The 19,430-nt window shown below is 48.4% G+C and overlaps 1 protein-coding gene across 2 annotated transcripts in view; it reads right to left on the bottom strand.

The window, feature by feature from the left end:
* CSE1L (chromosome segregation 1 like) overlaps window positions 1-19,430 on the bottom strand; it is a 458,899-nt gene that overhangs the window by 95,419 nt on the left and 344,050 nt on the right. For both annotated transcript variants that reach the window (XM_085619429.1, XM_085619430.1), the window contains exons 21-23: window positions 12,763-12,848; window positions 12,272-12,353; window positions 5,800-5,946 (exon numbers count right to left, since the gene is read on the bottom strand). In XM_085619429.1, coding sequence (XP_085475555.1) covers window positions 5,800-5,946; window positions 12,272-12,353; window positions 12,763-12,848 — 315 coding nt within the window. The remainder of the gene's footprint in view (window positions 1-5,799; window positions 5,947-12,271; window positions 12,354-12,762; window positions 12,849-19,430) is intronic.

Here is a 19,430-nt window from a genome sequence, read left to right as displayed (position 1 = left end):
CGGAGTGCGATCCTCACTCCCGACCTCCGTTACCCTTCACCTCGGTCTCCGACGACTCCGGAGGGCGGACTTCACTCCTCCGATGACGCCGCTCACTCGACCTCGGGTGACTTCCTCCTCGACCTCTGGTATTCCTCACGACCTCTGACGGCGCCCTCTCTCGACCTCTGGCGGCTCCGGGTACGACGTCTGCTTTTCCAGTCAGCGCCGCTTCTCCACCTCGGGCTCCAGGTCTTAGGCTACTCGACGTCGGACTTCAGGGAAACCAGCTTCCAGGTCAGGATCTTACTGTTCTCTTGTTTCTAAGGCCTGTTCCTGCTGTCCAGGTCCTCAGGATGGTTTTTCTGACTTCTTCCCACACAGGGCTCTAGGCTGGGCTCCGTCAGTAGGGACTAGTATCAAGGGTGGGTTTATGGACCCCACTCCAGGCACAAGTTTCCACCCCTGCTGCTTCACTCCTTCCTCCTTCACGTTTTTGCTGCTCACTCTTCACCAGTCAGGTGCCAACTGCCAGCTCCAACTGCCAACTCTCTCTCTTAGCTTCCCAACATTCTAAACCGCCTCCAACTGTCACAGGGTTCTGGAATGTTCTGGAAGGTGCTGGTAGGTTCCAGTGGATGCTGGTGATGTCACAGGTGGCCACCATTTTGTGCTTCAGGCCCTCAGACAGAAGTTTCAGGGGTAGGTAAAATGGCTCCCTGAATCTGCAGCAACACTAAAAAGTCTGGTGGTTCCCAAAAAGGAAAAATTCAAACAGGGTTTGAGGCAAAAGTGGGACAAAATAAATAATGATGAGGAGGGACCACCCAAAGGGCTGACAGGTCTAACACTCTGTATGAGGATTTTCCTCTATATGACTTGGAGGTTTGCTGTCGTGATGCTTGCTGTTGCTGGCCATAAGAGTAACGGTTGGATCCTTGATTGTAAGGTTTGTATTGTTTATTGTCCCTTCGAAAACTTGAGGAGGTGCCGCGTCTGCGTGCACCACGAAAATTGCTCCTTTGAAATTGAAGGTTTCCTAACGATCTAGCTGTCTCAGTATCCTTCTTTATGGACTGTAGAGCTTCATCGACGTGGCTTCCAAATAACGCCTCGCCGTCATACGCCATGTTAAGGATCATGGACTGTACCTCCTGACGAAAGGATGTCGATCTTAACCATCCTTGCCTACGCAGAACAGCCGCTCCGGCAAGCTGACGGAACCCCATGCAGGCGATGTCTACTGCACAATCTATTATTTCCGCCGATGCCGCTTCTCCCTCTTGGAGCAACTTCATTGCCTCCACCTTAGATGGCTCTGGCAACTCCTGAACCACATCCGAAATATCAGCCCATACTTGTCTGTCATATCGTCCCAAGATGGCCAAGGCATTAGCTGCTCTAACCACAGTAGAGGCCATAGAAGAGAATTTACGCCCTATGGCATCCATCCGACGTCCGTCACGATCCGGAGGTGTGGTGATAGTAGATGCAGGATTTTTCGCCTTACGTTGCGCTGCCTGCGTAACGACTGACTCAGGTTTAGCTTGACCCGTGAGGCATGCTGGGGTTCCTATTGGTGCCTTATATTTCTTTTCTAATCGAGGCACCTGTGCTGGCAAGGTATTCGGTGTCTGCATTAATTTCTTGCCTTCTTCCCAAATAAACTCCACAATGGGAATAGCATGCGTCTGTTTATAAGGTTGATTCTTGAAATCATAAAGGAAGCAATCTTCCTCTCTGCGCTCCGTTGTTAGTTTAAAACGGTGTGCTGCCCTTTCCATCAGTTGGTGAAAATTGGCTATGTCCACTGGAGGTGAATCCCCTGTTACTATCTGTGAGGGGGATGGTGTTTGTGCCTGGTAATTGTCCCACTACGCCATATCATCGTCATTGTCATCCACATCCCCATCATCATCTGGGATTTCACCCTCTTCTGTGTCCTGAGGGCCTTCCTCTACAGGCTCATAGTGAGGCAACAACCTTTCTGGAACCTGTCTTGGAGGTGCAGACGGCATCTGAGGAACCGGATTTACAATAGGTACCGGTGGAATATTTGCCGGAATCACCGGGGCTGACGGAACCTCTGAACGTTGAGGGGATAGAGGGAACCGTTGGTTGTAGTCGTCCAACATGCGTTGGAGATTAGTTATGAGCGACAAAGGAAGAGTCGCCGTTTTATGCTTCGGAGGGACCTGCTGTATGTAAACTGGATCTTCATCCTCACTGCTGACATCCTGGCATTTAATAACTAAGTCGGACGGGCTTTGTGCCGTTCCAAAAGACTCCGGTAACCCCTCGGACTCCTGATCAGAATCCGTAGCGAATAATGGTGAGGGAGGCTGTGCATCTCCCACAGGAATATTGTCTTCCTGGCTATCCAGGCCAACACTAGGAGGTAATGGTGTCCAAGAAACCCCAGTTAAAGATGAAACCGACGCTAAAGTTAGCTGAGGTAGTTGTTCCCTCCTTGTCTTCTGGGCAGACGAAACGCTGCTTACTCTTATCTTTACAAATGTCCCTGCCATCGACTGCTGCATGGTATGTTCTGCAGACGCCTTTGGAGAGGCCCTCGTCGACGGAGCCGTCGTCGACGGAATGATGGTCGACGGAACTATCGTCGACAGAGTCTGTGGCAACAAAATCGATGTCGACGAGATTCGCCGCCGCCGGGGCCGCCGCCGCCGACGGGGCCGCTGCCGACGGGGCCACCGTCGATGCTTTCGCCGACAAGGCTTTCGTCGACGGAACCACCGTCGACAGTGTCGTCGACGGGATCTTCTTTTTCTTCGTCGACGGAGTGGGCGTCGACGAGCTCGACGACGTCTTCGTCGACGACACAATCTTCGTCGACGGAACCTTTACCTTCTTCGTTGACGATGAAGTAATGGGCAAAATAGAAGTCACCGCCCTCGAGGTACTGATGGTAATCGTCGACGGGGATAACGTCGACAGAACGCTTGTCGACGACGAAGCAGCTGATGTCGTCGTCAGAGTCACCGTCGACGAGCTAGAAACAGCAGACCTCGTCGTCGGGAGTATCGTCTACGAGGCGGACAATCTTTTCCCTGAGGAATGGGAAGTAGACGCCTCAGCAGCCTGAGAACAGTGTCCCTTAGGCGACAAAGCAGTAGGTGAGACAGCAGAAGTGGCAGCTGTCAAAGATAGTTTCTTTTTCTTGAGGAAAGGAGATGGTAACTCCTGCACACTACTGCGCTTAGAGGCTGGTTGAGAACGGCCAGAAAGAAGACTTTCAACATCAGAGAGTGGGTTATCCTTATGTCTCTGTAGCCATAATAACAGGCGGCCTTCTCTGTCCTTTAAAGTTTTTGTAGAAAAGGTTCTACAAAATTTACATTTTGCCACTTCATGGTCTGGGTATAAACAGTAAATACACTTACTGTGTGGGTCCTCAGAAAATAAACGCAGTTTTCCACACGGAGAACATGGTCTAAACAAAGATTTCTTACTAGAAGACATCCTGACTGACAAAAACTGAGCAGAGCTCAGGGAGACTCCCTGTCACACGACGTGCGGTAGAAAATCTGAGGTGAGAGGCTCTGAGGAGAAGGTTCTAGAGAGGGGCTGACGCCTGATTGGCTGGAGTTCGGACTTACATAATGACAGAGATAGACTACAAAAGTCTTTTGTCTCTCTCCATTGTATTCCTATGGAGTTTCTCATATAGGTACACTATGGGTGTTTTTACACCTGTATAACGCTAATTATTTGATTATTTATGTATATATTTTGCTATATATATATTGCTATTTTATTTACCGTGGGACTCCCACTCCGACGACGGGGAATATTCAAGCATGTGAATCTATGAAAGACACCCTAATACTGGAGAACTTGGGTACTTCGGTGCTCACAAGGGTATTGACTATCCTAGGGGGTCTAGTTTCTGAGCCTCTACTTTCTAGCTATACCAGAAGTGTCCTAAAACTGCTTATTTCTAACTGCTAGTGATTCTATCGACTTTTACGCATTACGCGTGAGTGTTTCCACTCTGCACCTGAATCCCGTGGGCCTCCCACTTCCTAACTGTTGGTAGTATAGTGTAGCCCCAGCGATTCCCTAGGCCTATCCTGTGTTCGTGACAGTGGTCCTTATACCACTTACTTAGTATATGGTTTGCGTGGCCCCTAGGGCCTAACTGTATTACTTACCTGTGTGACTTAATGTATGCTTAAATAAGACTGTGTTGTACTTACCTCGAATCTCATTAAGAGTGCTAAGGGTTTGACTAGAATAAATACATTCTATTTTTATATATATATATATCGGTTGTGGTGTCCTTTCATTTGGTATTCAAGGGGTTACATATGGTATAACAGCTGGCTTCACATGCCATTCAGAGTTTAGCCTAAGACTGCTCTTGTCCATGCTACCAGTACCACTAGGATAGCTGGTCTATAAGGTTGACTTTACAACCAATCTCCCTTTTGGGTTGTTTGGACTGATACAAGGTGTACACTAGACTTAGTGACATCATATATCAGGCCAACTTCTCACAGTTTGTATGATAAACTAGGGAATTGTAGGTAAGTGAAAAATACCAATTAGAAAGCCAATTCAACCATGTTTTTAGGGAGAACACAGGCACTTTAGTAGTGGTTAGCAGATACAAAGTTAACAAAGTTCCAAAACCAGCATAAATAGAGGGTGAAAAATCCAGCTAACCCTGGCAAAAAGGCTAAATTCCCAAATTCTCACAAATTGAAGACTATGAATGATTCAATCCTGTAATGTCAAATATCTAATGCTAGGGAAGAAAGAGTACAAACAACTGAATTGTGGGCAGATATAACATTTTCTAGTAACCAGTGTTTGGTTGGCAAGGGGATGTTCTGCAAGAAAATAAATGGGACCATAAGTGGTAGGAAGGAAATGCCATGCAATTGTGGAAAGAAGGAAGAGAATCCTCAAAGTTGATCTTTGAGAGAAAACAACATAGGAAATTCTCTCCAACTCTATCCAAGTTCCTTCCGTAGCGATTGAGTGCTCCATCACCAATCTAGTATTTAATCTCTATATGGAACCCCTGCATTACGTACTAACAAAACATACTATCTCAGTTCTACAGCAGGCAAATTATACCGAAGTATACTTTGAAATCCATGCTGCAGGAGCTCAAAACTGTTACCTCCTCCATTATGGAAATTCAAAACTAGATGACATTGACAAATATGAAACGAACAGCTTAACTGCAAGAAGATCAAATTACTCCATCTCTCCCCACACAAAGGACTTGGTAAGGGCAACGGTTCTAGGACTGCTAGTCTTGATACTTAACTTGCTGTGTAATTTCCCAATTGACTCAAAGGTTTGGAGAATACTTATTTTAGGGTTTGGACCTCAACCATAAACCTCAATTTTTCTTCAGAACTGTAATGGATAAGGCTGTAACTTAAACCTTTATAATTTTAGGCACAGAGGACACCAGATTTCCCTACAATGATGAAGACTGGAAGCACCAAGAACATTTAGTGTTGGTGGAATCTAGGTATCGCATAGAGTTTTAGCATGCCTAATGTTTGTAGAGTATGCTCGCTTGAGGCACATATGCCCGCTTCTCTCTATATACTAAAGAAACTGATCAATAAACTGGAGATATGAAGAAAACAAGAAAGGGAAACATGTTTAACCTGAGGGTAAAATATTTCAAAGCAAAGTACAACAAAATGTTATGGACTAAACCAGCAGGGTTATCTATCTTAAGTTAGAGCCTGTTTTAAACACGAAAACCAGTAAAAACAGATTGGTGTTATACTAGCACATATAAAACCTATCCAACAAAAAAAGGTATATTCTTACCAAAGCTTAGTGTACTCTGTATCCATCAAGGATGGGCATTCTGTTAAAACCTTTGTGATCCCAACCGCACAGATTTTCTTTTCCACCTGCCCAGATACTTTTTGTACTTCAGGAATGACTATTTTCTCCAGAACCATTCCGAACATTCTGGTTTAAAAGGCAAATACGAAGATTAAACAAGCTTTTCTTTTGAAAGACAATTATAATAAAAAAAAAAAATACAAAAAAAAAAGAGTGCTACATTGCATTGTTGAGTTGGGGTAGCATTTAAACAAGAAAGAAGTCACTTGGGTAACATATTCCCAATGTCCAGAGTTTAAAAGAATCACACGCCCTTGCCAAGTTGGTCAAGACTTTGTTGTTGATAATAGTAATTAGTGTGGACCAAAACATCCTGCAGGAAAATTAATTCCTTGTGAGTTATGTGATGATGAAAATCTAACATTGATAATATACTGGGTTAACAAGGTAAAATCATTTCCAATACTTTTCTGCTGCATCATGCAGAACGAATAGTTTCTTACCTGTCGGTTTAGTTTTGCAGCTTGAAGATCTTTCTGGATTCACTATGCTGTGCATTATTCCGCGATCTTGTGGTTGGGTCCGGATTCGTAGTCTTTTCTTTGTTTTTTGTATTTTTTTGTAGCCCAGGTGGGCGTCGACGACCACCATTTGGTGCACCTCCCGTGACGTCGTCGTGCTTCCTGCGGAAGTCCCACCTTTGGGGCGCCATCTTCGGGTTCTCTTTTCCCTTTAAACCCTAGGCGATTGATCAATTCTTCTTGTCCATTTTTCTGTAATTTTTCATTCCTTCTGATCTTTTCCATTTCACCCCCTCTTCCTCCAGCCTCATCTTCCTGGCGGAGGTGGGTGGGTTCGCTAGTGAATCCAGAAAGATCTTCAAGCTGCAAAACTACACCGACAGGTAAGAAACTATTCGTTTTGCAGCGTGAATCTTTCTGGATTCACTATGCTGTGCATAGACTTTGTAGCGGTTTTCCTAATTTTGTGGCGGCTGGGTGGTAGATGAGCGTTGGTCGTTGAAAATGTGTTGAAGCACCTTCTGTCCAACCTGTGCTTCCTTGTTCATCTGAATGTCCACGCAGTAGTGTTTCGTGAACGTGTGCACAGATGCCCAAGTTGCCGCGAGGCATATGTCCTGGATGGGCGTGTTCGCCAGGAAGGCCACGGTGGCCCCTTTCTTCCTTGTGGAGTGAGCCTGATGCCCCTCCGCTAGCTCCTGTCCAGCCTGTTTGTGGCAGAATTGAATAGTGAGGGCAATCCACCTAGCAATGGTGCCCTTAGTCACTGGCCTACCCATGAAGCTAGTAGCAAAGGACACAAACAGCTGCTTCGACTTCCTGAGTTCCTTGGTTCTCTCAATGTAGTGCATCATCGCTCTTCTTGCGTCGAGGGTGTGCAGGGCCTTTTCTGCGTTTGAAGTCGGGTTTTGGAAGAAACTTGGTATCTGAATACTCTGATTCATGTGGAACGCCGACACCACCTTGGGCATGAAGTGTGGGTCTGTTCTCAGGACTATTCTGTCCTTGTGAATCTGAATGTAGGGTTCCTGTAGTGTTAGTGCTTGAAGCTCGCTCACCCTGCGTAGTGAGGTTATGGCCACCAGAAAGGCCGTTTTCATCGTCAACATCTGCAGTGTGGCCTTGTGAATGGGTTCAAACGGTGCCTTCATGAGCTCCGTCAGAACCACGTTCAGATTCCATGCTGGTGGCGGCAACCTTTTCGGGGGGGGCCATCCTTTTGGCTCCTTCCATGAATCTCTTCACCACCTGCGAGGTGAAGAAACTTCCACCCTTTTCACCTCTGGTGTAGGCCACGATTGCCGCTAGGTGTACCCTTAGGGAGCTCGAGCAGAGGTTACTGTTTAGAAGGTGTGTGAGGTACCTCAGTACTGTTGAGTCTCTTGTCATTCTGTTTTGCAGGCCCTTTTTCCTGCACCACACAGTGAATCTCTTCCATTTAGCGCTGTAGCATTTTCGTGTAGTTGGTTTCCTTGCCTCCCGTAGCACTCGCATAGTGCTCGGAGGCAATCTTAGGTGTGCGAACTCTAGGTCTTCAGGAGCCATGCCGCCAGGTTGAGGGTCTCTGGCTCTGGGTGCAGGACCTCTCCGTTTTGCATTGACAGCAGGTCCTTCCTCCTCTCGAACCTGTATGGATTGCCTTGTGCCATTTCTTGAATTTGTGAGAACCATGTCTGCCTCGCCCACTGCGGAGCCACTAGGATCAGAGTCATGTTGCTGGTTCTGCACTTGTCGAGCACTCTGTGCAACAGGGGTATCGGTGGAAAGGCGTAGGCAAATGTCCTCGACCAGCTTATCCATAGGGCATTTCCCTGGGATTGCTGATCTGGTTGCCTGGACGCGAAGCTTCGGCATTTTGCATTGTGGCGTGTTGCAAATAGGTCTATTGTGGGAGTTCCCCATCTCCGGAAGAGTTTCTCCGTTTCCTGGCCATTGAGCTCCCACTCGTGCGATGCCGAGGTCTGCCTCCACATTGTCCTTCCCCGGTAGGTGAATTGCCAGTAGATCTATCCTGAGAGGTATGGGCCATCTCCAAATCTCCTGAGCTAGAGAGGAGAGAGGGAACGACTGTGTCCCCCCTTGTTTGTTGATGTAGAACATTGCCGTGGTGTTGTCTGTTTGAACCAACACCCTCTGGTTGTACAGGTGCCTATGGAATGCCTTCAGGGCTAGCAGGATTGTTTTCAACTCGAGGTAGTTGATATGGCGAACCGCATCTGCTGGAGCCCACAGACCCCTCACTCTGAGGTTGTCCATGTGCGCTCCCCATCCCTTTTGCGATGCGTCCGTGGTAATGGTCACTGTTGGGATTGGTGGTGTCAGGCTTCTCCCTGCTGTCATGTTGTTTCTGTTCCACCAAGTTATCTCCTCCTGCACTGCGTGCGTAACAACCACTAGATCCTCCCAACTTCCGTTTGCTTGTGACCATTGCTGTTGTAGCCATTCCTGGAATGGTCTCATGTGCAGGCGTACATTCGGCACCAGCTGGATACACAACGCCATCATCCCCATCATCTTGCTCACAGCCCTCACTGTCAGAGCTCGCCCCTTCTGGTAGAGCTGCGTCTCCTTCAGTAGTGCATCTGTCCTCCTGTCGCTGGGCACTACTGTACTGTTGAGGGAGTTGATTTTCGCCCCCAGGAAAATCTTCACCTGTTCCGGTTCCAGAGATGACTTGCCCCAGTGGATCGAGAACCCCAGATTCGTGAGGGTGTCTGTTACGCGTTTTGCGTGCCTCTCGCACTTCTCGCGTGAGTTTGCCTTGACAAGCCAGTCGTCTAAGTAGGGGTAGACATGGATTCCCTGTCTTCGTAGGTGGGCCGCGACCACCGACAGGCATTTTGTAAAGACCCTTGGTGCCGATTTTAATCCGAAGGCCAGGGTTGTGAACTGGTAGTGTTCCTGTTCGATGTTGAATCTTAGAAGGCCCTTGTGTCTTCTGTTTATTGGGATGTGAAGGTAGGCATCCTTGAGGTCCACGGTGACCATGAAGTCTTATTTGGGGCAGTACCTCCTGCAGCGAAGTCATTTTGAACTTCTGCGTTCTGATGAACTTGTTTAGGTAACGCAGGTCCAGGATGGGTCTGAGGTTTCCGTCTACTTTCGGGACCACGAAGTAGTTTGAGTAGACCCCTTTGTTGCGTTCTCTGAACGGCACTGCCTCTATGGCTCTCTTTTTTAGAAGTTTCTGTGTTTCTTCTCTGAGTAGTGCCAGTTCTTGGGCCGATCTCTGTCTTCCCTTTGGTTTCCTGTTTGGAGGTCTTTTCTCCAACTCTACGCAGTATCCGTACTGCATGATGTTCCGTATCCACTTGTCTGTGGTTATACGTCGCCACTCCTGAAGGTAGAACCTCAGTCTTCTGCCTACTGGTGTTGTATGCTCGTAGGCTTTTGAATATTCTCTTCCCCCTGATGTTACTTTTTTGCGCCTCACCCTTGGGGGCATGACGAGGGTAGGTGTCCTCTTGCGTGCTGAGTCACTTTGATGAGGGCTGTTCGCCCCCTCTCCTCCTTTGGCCACGTCCGTTCCCTCTCCCGCGAAAGGACTGGCCCCGAGGTTCGTACTGCCAGTTTTGCTTCTGCTGACCTTGTCCGTGACTTTCACCCTGCTGACCCTGCTGGAACGTCTGGTGCGACGGCCCCTGCTGGCTTCCTCGCCTACCGTAGGGTCTCTTCGAGGGATTGCCTCGCCTCATTCCCCTCAGCTGTAGGGCCCCCATGGACCTCGCCGTGTTTTCTTTTTTCAGCTGGGTGAGCTTCTCGTCCAATGTTGCTCCGAACAGTGTCTCTCCGTTGAAGGGGGTGCCAAGGATGTTGTTCTGCACCTCCGGTTTGAATCCCGAGATTCTTAGCCATGCATGCCTTCTCTCGGTGACCCCTATGGCCATGAGACTTTCAGAAGTCTCTGCCCCGTCCAACGCCGTCTTTATGCAGGAGTTGGCGATGTTCTTGCCTTCGTCTATCAGGTGTGAGGCTCTCTGGCGGTTTTCTTCGGGGAGGTGCTTTACTAGCTCCCCCACCTCGTCCCAGTGCTGGTACTGGTGTCTATTGAGGAGTGCATTGGAATTCGCCATGCGCCAGTGCATTGCGGCGTTCCTCTCGACCTTTCTTCCTGTGAGGTCTATCCTCCTGCTCTCCTTATCAGGTGGTGGGCCCGAAGTTGCTGGTACGTTGGCCCTTCTCCTGGCCGTGGAAGCTATGATGGAGTCGGCGGTCACGCTACCCTTGATGTAAGGGGGGTCCAGGGAAGAGTGCTTATATTTCTTCTCTGTCCTGGGCGTGATCGACCGGCAGGTCGCTGGCTCCTTGAAGGCTTCTCTTCCCTGATTCATCACACTTTGTAGCATGAGGAGGAACTGGCTCCTTGTCTGGATGGGGAGCAGGGTCTCGAGGAGAAAATCGGCTTTCGGCTTCTCCTCGTCGAGTTTGACGCCGAAGGCTGTTGCTGCGCTCCTGACCACCATATTGTACACCCCGATGTCGTCGGGTGGCGAAGGCCTCGAAGGGTACGTGTCCACGGGCTCCTCCGGGTTTTCGGTGTCGAGATCCTGCCATTCGATGTCGTGGCTGGTAGATGGCGCTGAGTCGTAGAACGACTGTTGGTCTTCTTCCTCAGCTTCACCATCATAATAGGGCTCTTCTTCCTCTTCGAGATCCCTTGTTAGTCCTTCGGTGTCGAATTCGTCCTCGACCTCGACGATGTCCGCCGATGAAACCGTTGGAATCTTGAATTCCTTCATCTTGGCGTCGAACTCCTTCTTCCTTTGAAGGATGTTCTCCATTTCGGCCTCGAGCCGCCTCTTCTTTTTCTCCATCTCGGAGATGCTTTCGGCGTCGACCGCGGGTCTTTTCGATAAAACTTGCGTCGACGTCGACCGTTCTTTCAGCGTCGATCGGCCAGTTTCCTGGGTTGTCTTCGACGACCCTTGCTTTTCGGCGTCTTTCGGCACCAGGGAGTCCTTTTCTAAGGATCCGCTCGGCCTCTTGTCCATGGTTCCCCCTTTGGTCGTCGAAGTTTTCGGCGCCGGGGCTCCCTTCGTGGACTTAGACTCTGATTTTCTCGAGTCACCCTCGTGTTTGAGGTACTTTCTGTTTTGCGCTCGACGATTCTCTTACCTAGTCTTCTTTTTTCTTGTCGGTCTCTACGACCGTGAAGTTTTCGGCTGTCTCTGCGACGTTTTCCTCGTCGTCCGTGGAGAGGCCCAGATCGTAGAGCGACGGGGCCTTACCCTTGCCATCCATGCTGGCGTTGGCTCTTCTCTGCCGGTCTCTCGCCCTGAGCGTCTTCGGCGGGAAGGCTGAGCAGGCGTTGCAGTCCTTACTCTGGTGTTCGACCGGTAGGCAGAGGTTGCAGACCGGATGCTGGTCCTTCTGCGCGAACTTGTGGTGGCAGTTTGGGCAGAACTTGAATGGCGTCTTGTCCATCGCGCTCCGGGCCTCTGAGTGCGCATTCTCCAAGGTCGTCGAAGAAAAAGGGCGCTGAACCTCCTTTCTTCGTGCTCCTAATGAAATCTCTTCCTTTCCTGTGATATCCTCTAGTATTTATCGACGAAACTCGCTTTTCTTTCTTCTTCCTTCGAGTGTAATTCTGGAGCTTCCCGATGACTATCCAGACCCAACGGCGGAAAAAAGAATCTGAAGATGGCGCCCCAAAGGTGGGACTTCCGCAGGAAGCACGACGACGTCACGGGAGGTGCACCAAATGGTGGTCGTCGACGCCCACCTGGGCTACAAAAAAAAAAAAAAAGAAAAGACTACGAATCCGGACCCAACCACAAGATCGCGGAATAATGCACAGCATAGTGAATCCAGAAAGATTCACGCTGCAAAATCAGGTTTACGTTAGTGTTGGAGTGATTTGCAACAGTAAAGGGCTAGAGCAGATTTGAAGTTCCATAGCATACTACAACAGAAACATTAACTATACTCACTTTGGCTGGATGCTGTCAAATATTTCCTGAAGTGCTATTGCTCCATACTTTATGCAGTACAAGTTAATGAAGACTAAAAAACCTATTAAAGAGACAAAAAAACTAACATTAGGAAAAGTTTTAAAATAGTCACAAAACTGTTTAAGACCAAATACTATTCAACAAAAACAATGATTTGCTACGACGTTTACAATCCGTCCTTTTTTATTGCGAGCAATGGTTGGATGTACATATAGAACTCCTACTATAGGTAATTTGTTTTCACTTTATAACATGGTAGACTGACAAACTACCCCAAAAACAAGCTTAAGATTATAAAGAAAGAATCTAGACGCCCACTGTGTACAGTATCATCCTGTGCAGTCTAAAGTGATGGGATACTACATAAATGGTTTAATGCCATTTCTCCTGTCATACTACAGCCAACAAATAACACTTTTAGACAAGTGATGGAATGATCTTAAGAGAACACATGAAAGTAAATGACTTACTCTTGATAAACTTTGTTGTTTTGGAATTTTGAAGTCTTTGAAAAAGCAAAATGAATATTTGCTTTCTGTAGGGGTCAACAGATTCACTAGAGGTGTGCGGAAAAACAAAACATTAGTTGTAGATACTTACAAAAATTCATTTCAAGTAGTTTTTCTTCCATAATTACACATTTTTCTCTCATTTTTACGAGGACCAAGATATTCCATAGTTACTTGGTGATTATGGAGACATCCTTTGGCTTTAACCTTATTGGCCCAATCCGAAGAATGGCACATGCACCACATATTAATGTTTACAGTAAATCACTGGATACTATGTTTGTAGTGCTAAGTCCATCATCTCAGCAACAATATAGATACAATAAAAAGGTTTACTTCTAGCACATGTGAACCATACATGCGTCGAGGCACTAAATTCAAGAGAGAGTCACCGGTAACTGGGAAGTCATATGTGTGGGCACCATTTACCAATGGTGTACCAGTACCACAAATTCAATTGCAATCCAACTGGATAACCCAGTAATCCCCTTTAAGTAGAGGAGCCAGCAGGGGCAGCAAATCCAAGCAGTCAGTGCTTACTCTGGAAAGCAGCAAGGGTGAACTTAGGAACATGACAAAGTAAAACAAACTCTACTGAAAGCCCAGCCAGAGTTGCAACTTAAAAAGATAAGTACAAAGACCGGTCAAAATGACCATGAAGAACAAAAACAAGGTGCTACAACTATCTAGGGCAGGGTTAAACCCCAAACCCTTTTAGAGCTTTTTCTTATTAGGTTAGGTAGATTTGGCCGAGCTGCAAAAGTTATTGTAAACAACTATGGTAGGGTGATGTCAAAGGAACTTCAGGAAACTGGTTTTAACACAATGTTGGTACACAAAGTTTGTCTATGGACAGAGTTGCCAGATTAAAAGATTTCAATAGGGAAGACTGGTTTTGAAAAACGGTCTACTTCAATAATATCCGGAATCAACACCGGAAAACTAAGAGGGCTAAAACTCGAGCTGCAGTGCTTGCCTATCTGAAATCCGAAACATTCTGATCACACACAATCTCAGTACTCATGCAGAGATCTAGCAAGATCAAGTTTTAAGGTGCCAAGAACCTAGTCTAATTGCCATCAGTGGTCTGCCAACAAGTGTCCATGTGAGACATAGTAAAAACAACAAGCATTGTCATAGCCAATAGGTCTCGCCTTTGGGAACTTATATTTAGCCATGCAGCACATTATCGTGTTAATAATCTGGTTATTCCCATAATTTAAAGGAAGACATTTTAAACCCACTTAATTACTGGTCAGGTGGTGCATTATCTACGCATTAAAGTATTGTAACCGTGTCCGTCCGTAACTCAACTGGTGCTCATTTAAAGCCTCCGATACCTTCGGGTCGTGTTCGCGCCATATAAAACCCTCAAAAAACATGTATACAGTGTTCGATGTAAAGATGAAGGAAACCTTTCCAGGATGGCTCTGGCTTGTTTATTTTACTGACTCCCACGTTCTTACGAGTTTGGTTCCAAGAGTGGGTGGGTGGTTGAGAGGGTGTTGTAATTTTAATTTTCTGGCAACTGCCTTGCATGGACTTTCATAATTGAGTAATTTGTTGTTAGCGCGAAGTGAAACACCGTGCAAATGGTCACTATTTGAACATTCATCTACTCGACTCAAGTTTAGCGGCACCATGGCTCACAGAGACAGCGGTCTCCAAGAGCCTCGAGAGAGACAAGGCTGCTGTGGTGCAGACCAGTTGCGGCCCTCATCCCCTTGTATTGTTGGCAGAGCCTGGGGTCGCCGTTGCCCCATAGCTTCAGCAGCAGCAGGCGCGGAGAGGGTAGCGTACCCCGGCACACGGCTGGCTCGGATCCTCCCACCCCACATTCAGAAATGAATGGATTTTTTAGCCCAGGGGAGGGGCGTTGTTGCTGTGAGGAGATGTGACGCATCGCACTGCACATGGAGGCAGCGCTGGAGCACAGAGCCAGAGCTAGCCCTGTGCGCGCTGCACTGTGTTGCCTGGCAGAGAGGCTTCTGCCACTGAGACAAACTACAGGGTACAGTGGGTAGGCAACGGGTGGAGGCCGCCACAGCTCCTGACCTGCCACACCAGGTATGGGAGTGGTAACCGGAGCGGCGATGTGAGTGGGAATGTGGAGCACATGTAGGTTACAGAGAGTTACGGTTTGGCCGATCGAAGGGACCCCTCGGGGAGAGGGCTGAGCCACCGGGGGTATCTACGAGCACCTGGTGACATATTCCGACTGGATACAAACACTTATGTTCCTACCCAATGACAGCTGTAGGAGAGTAGGGTCTGCTTTCTATGTTCACCCCCACTTTTTGCTTTTGCTTTACTGGTTTTCGACTTAGATGTGGCTGTGGGCCTGCTAATCAGACCCACAGCCCTGCTGTTCTCTCTCTAAATTAATACTATGTACTTTAGGTGCATAACCCATTTGGATAGGATCACCTTATTGGCCCCTGTACAGTGTACCCTAGGTACCCAGGGCATAGGTGTACCCTAGGCCTACCAGGGGCTGCAGCATGTATTATGCCACCCCTGGCCTGGCCTTCCATTTTGACACAACTGGCTGAGCACTCAGCTGGGGCAAGGTCGTGTAATCACCCCTTGCTTAGGTGTAGTATTCCTATACCTAACTTGCATATAGACACATGTGTACCTATCAGTCACTCCTATGGCAGGCCTTGACAATCCTGGAGGCAGAGTGCTTGGTAAGATGTGAGATGGTGCTCTAGCATGAGCTGGGCCTGTCTGCAGCTTTCGGAACCTTGTCCTTATAACTGTTCTATGATATAGCCTACCATATACTCTTAAAGTGCCTTATAATCTTAGACGGTTATGGTAACTATGGTTTGGCTTTATCGAAACAGGTCGTGTAAGGTGTCTAACACATTGGAATAATACCCCCATACCATTTCTGGCAATGAGGATATTATTCCCCCCTTCTAGAGGGAAAGACATGTTAAAATCATACTTCACTGTTAGCCTCTGACCAAAGCCTCAGCATCACAAAATGGATGCTGCTGCCACGACACAAGTCTGACCTCCTGCAGCTGGGAGTGATCCCAGCCAGGGAGGCCTGGACAATAGGTTTCCTGCTTGGGGAGGTGCTAGCAGCTCCCCAGACAGCCTTTAGTGTATTGGGGCAGGGTGGGCTGAAAGGAATGAGACATGCCTGGGGCACACAAGGTGTTCCTTGCATAGTCCAGTTCAAACCGGCGCTGGGGCACTCCAGCCCCAGCTCTGGCGCGAAACTGGACAAAGGGAAGTGGGTGTAACCACCCCCTCCCAGGTCCCACCCATAAGGCGTGACCTAGCAGGTATCCCAGCCCCCCAGATTAGTATAAGAGTGGGAGTTGGGCCTCAAGACTTTAGATTATCCTGAACCTGCAAAACTGAACAGAAACTCTGGACCTTCGACGAAAGAAGAAGACTGAAGAATCTCCCTTGTAGCCAAGGAGTGGCTACCCTGTGCAAACAGGCACCATCAAGAGACTACCCTTTGCTTTGCCCACGTTCTACGAGGAACCGACTGCAGAGCCTGACCAGAGCCTTGACTTCCAGACTTCTCCGACCCTGATCCACATCTACAGCAGAGCTGAGATCCGTGGAGGCGACGAGCGACGTGGGACCGGCTACCTGGAAAAAGTGGCTAGTAAGTTAAAGCGCAGCTTCTGAGGTACCCTCGAAGTTGTGCACCGGGGATTGAGAAGCCCCAACCCCAAGCACCATCTGCACCGAAGATCAGCCCCCCACACTCCACGAGTCCTGCGTGGGGCCCTTCAGCATTTTCCTGCTTGCCGCGTCTGTCCGGTTGCTTGCCCGCTGGCTAGTGGCCTTTGTGACGACGCACCCTGAAATCTTCTGCGCTGGTTTGGCTCCTCCAGACTGGCTCCCGCTTCTCTGCAAAGAAGAAGCACCCCAGACCTTCCTGGTCTGCACCAGAAGCAAGTCCTTCGTGGGTTCCGCTTGCCAAGGCTTGGTGAGTCCTAGTCCAACTTCGACGCCGCCGACAGCAAGAGCCTTCGTGGGACAGCTCGCCTCCTGGTCCTGGTCGTCCTCAACGCTTCCTGGTCCTCCTGGCTGCAGCGACAAGCTTCACCTTCACCTGCAATCTTCACGACATCGCCTGGTTCCTTCCTGGTTCCACGTGGTCACTGGCTAGTGACCTTGACTCTGTCCCTTCTGCTTGCAGGTTTCCTCTCTTCTTGATCCCAGCCTTGGGATACACCGGACACTCTTCACTGACTGCCTGTCAGCATCTTTCTTCAGGCATCCATAGGAGTCGACGACGAAAACGACGCAGCTTCACCCCTATGCACCCGCAGCCTGTGGGCTAGGTAACTTGGGTACTCTGGTGCTCATCAGGATAGTGACTATCCTAGTGTCTAGTTTTCAAGTCTCAACTTCCTAGCTACTCCGGAAGTGTCCTAAATCTACCGTTTTCTAAACTGTACTATTGCTATTGACTTTTACGCATTACGCGTGAGTGTTTCCACTCTGCACACGAATCCCGTGGGCCTCCCACTTCCTAACTAACGCTAGTGTAGTGTAGCCCCAGCGATTCCCTAGGCCTAGGCCTATTCTATTTCCGTGACAGTGGTTCTTATACCACTTACTTAGTATATGGTTTGCGTGGCCCCTAGGGCCTAACTGTATTACTTACCTGTGTGACTTAATGTATGCTTAAATAAGACTGTGTTGTACTTACCTCTAATCTCATAAAGAGTGCTGAGGGTTTGACTAGAATAAATACACTTTATTTTATATATATATCTGTTGTGGTGTCCTTTCATTTGGTACTCAAGGGATTATATGTGGTATCACAGCTGGCTTCACATGCCATTCAGAGTTTAGCCTAAGACTGCTCTTGTCCATGCTACCACTAGGATAGCTGGTCTATAAGGTTGACTTTACAACCAATCACCATAAGGGTATTTGGACTGATAAGGTGTACACTAGAACTAGTGACATCATACATCAGGCCAACTTCTCACAACAGCCGAGAAGTAACAGCCGCTCCAGGGTAAAATTACGCAGTTTTGCGCACTGTAAATTAAAATGTTGAAAACAAATTTGGATCCACCGTCCTCATGCGCACCCCTCATCGACAATGTCTCCTCAGTCACACAATATCACCAACCTTCCAGGGCGCACACCTACCTCATTGACGCCACCTTTACAGAGACCCCCAGAATAATCAATGCCTCTCCAAGCACACAACAACAACGCCGCATGGATACACAGTATCTCCCAGCCTCCTCAGTTACACACAACTGATACAAGACTCCTCGGGAACGCACACAATTAACACCACCACCACCCTCCGGGAGCACAACCCACTTTCCCAGGGCACACACCATCCATCGCCCGTCTCGTCGGCGCCCACCTGCAGCACAGAAATGTGCTTGCATGCTTAGAGAGCCAACGTATTACTGAAGTCCCAAGATCACACTCATTTTGTAAAATGTTCACCAACAAGTCGCTGGTGAAAAGTGTGAGTAAAGGGGCCGCACTGTCTTGTCGGTGCGTCTCCGAGGCCACCTGGTGGTGGTCTGCTTTCTGTCAGGAGTCTGAGCACGCGACATCTACGCTGAGACTAATTGGTTGGAATGTAGTCCCTTCCCTCCCCCAAACTATTTCAGTGTCACACATGCTACATAAGTAACCAGCATTGCAACCTTAACCCGACTCTTCCCTCTGAATTTACACTATTTGGCCAAAGCATCATTTTGCCCTGAATTCTCAGCACATTTTGTGATGAGAAGCCCAGATAACTGAGCTACCATAGCTACTACTACCCACCACATTCCGCATATGAATAGCGCACGGTACTCCGGACGGTTTCTAAGCGCTGTAAAAGTCAATCTCCTGAAGGAGTTTCGAAAACGAAAGCCTCGAGGGATTTCTTGGAGTTACCGGGGGCCGTGGACGAGGGCGGCGGAGAAGCTGTGAAGTGCCTGGGGATGGGAGTGCAGAGTCTTGCCTGCCTTGAAAGGAGAAAGGCCAGCGGACAGAGTGCTGTGGGATGGCTGAAGTGCGACTGTTAGCTGGTCGAGAAGACAGCAGATTTAGCTGAAGTAGTCAAGGCGAGAGGTATTTGTGGCACCAACGACTAAGCTCTGATGTGGGGAGGGAGTGATAGAACAGCGAGGAGATGTTCGCCTAACGACCAGAGCTACCGACATTGCAGCAGGCCGGAAGTCCAGAGCGATTCACACGCGCGACAGCAAACGGGAAAGTTGCTAATTAAAACAAGCACGACCACGAAAGTGAAAATGATGCAGCGTACTCTGGACTTCTGGCTTAAGCCTTGCGGTTACGAGCAACACGAGCGAGGAATGCAGCTGTAGCTTCCCACGAGTGTTGTGGGCGCGCTCATGTTGCTCGTAACGGAATTTGCACCAGCGCGACCATCTGTTCCCAATTAAGGTAATGGGAAACAAATGGCGCTGCTGCGTGCTCCCGAGCTGCCTAGGCCAAGGCAGAGAGAAGGCGGGCCATGCACCCTCCTTTGACCAATTGCGTGCCGTCTTTCTTTGAAAGACAGCACGCAAAGCCCAATAGCAAGTTTTAAAAAAACAAAAAAGCACACGTACGAGCGTGTGTTTGGAATTTAAAAGCCCTAACTAAATGTCTCGCAGCGCATG

This window comes from Triturus cristatus, chromosome 7 (assembly GCF_964204655.1).
Source record: "Triturus cristatus chromosome 7, aTriCri1.1, whole genome shotgun sequence".
NCBI classification, from domain to species: Eukaryota; Metazoa; Chordata; class Amphibia; order Caudata; family Salamandridae; genus Triturus; species Triturus cristatus.
This window is presented reverse-complemented; position numbering and strand designations above follow the sequence as displayed.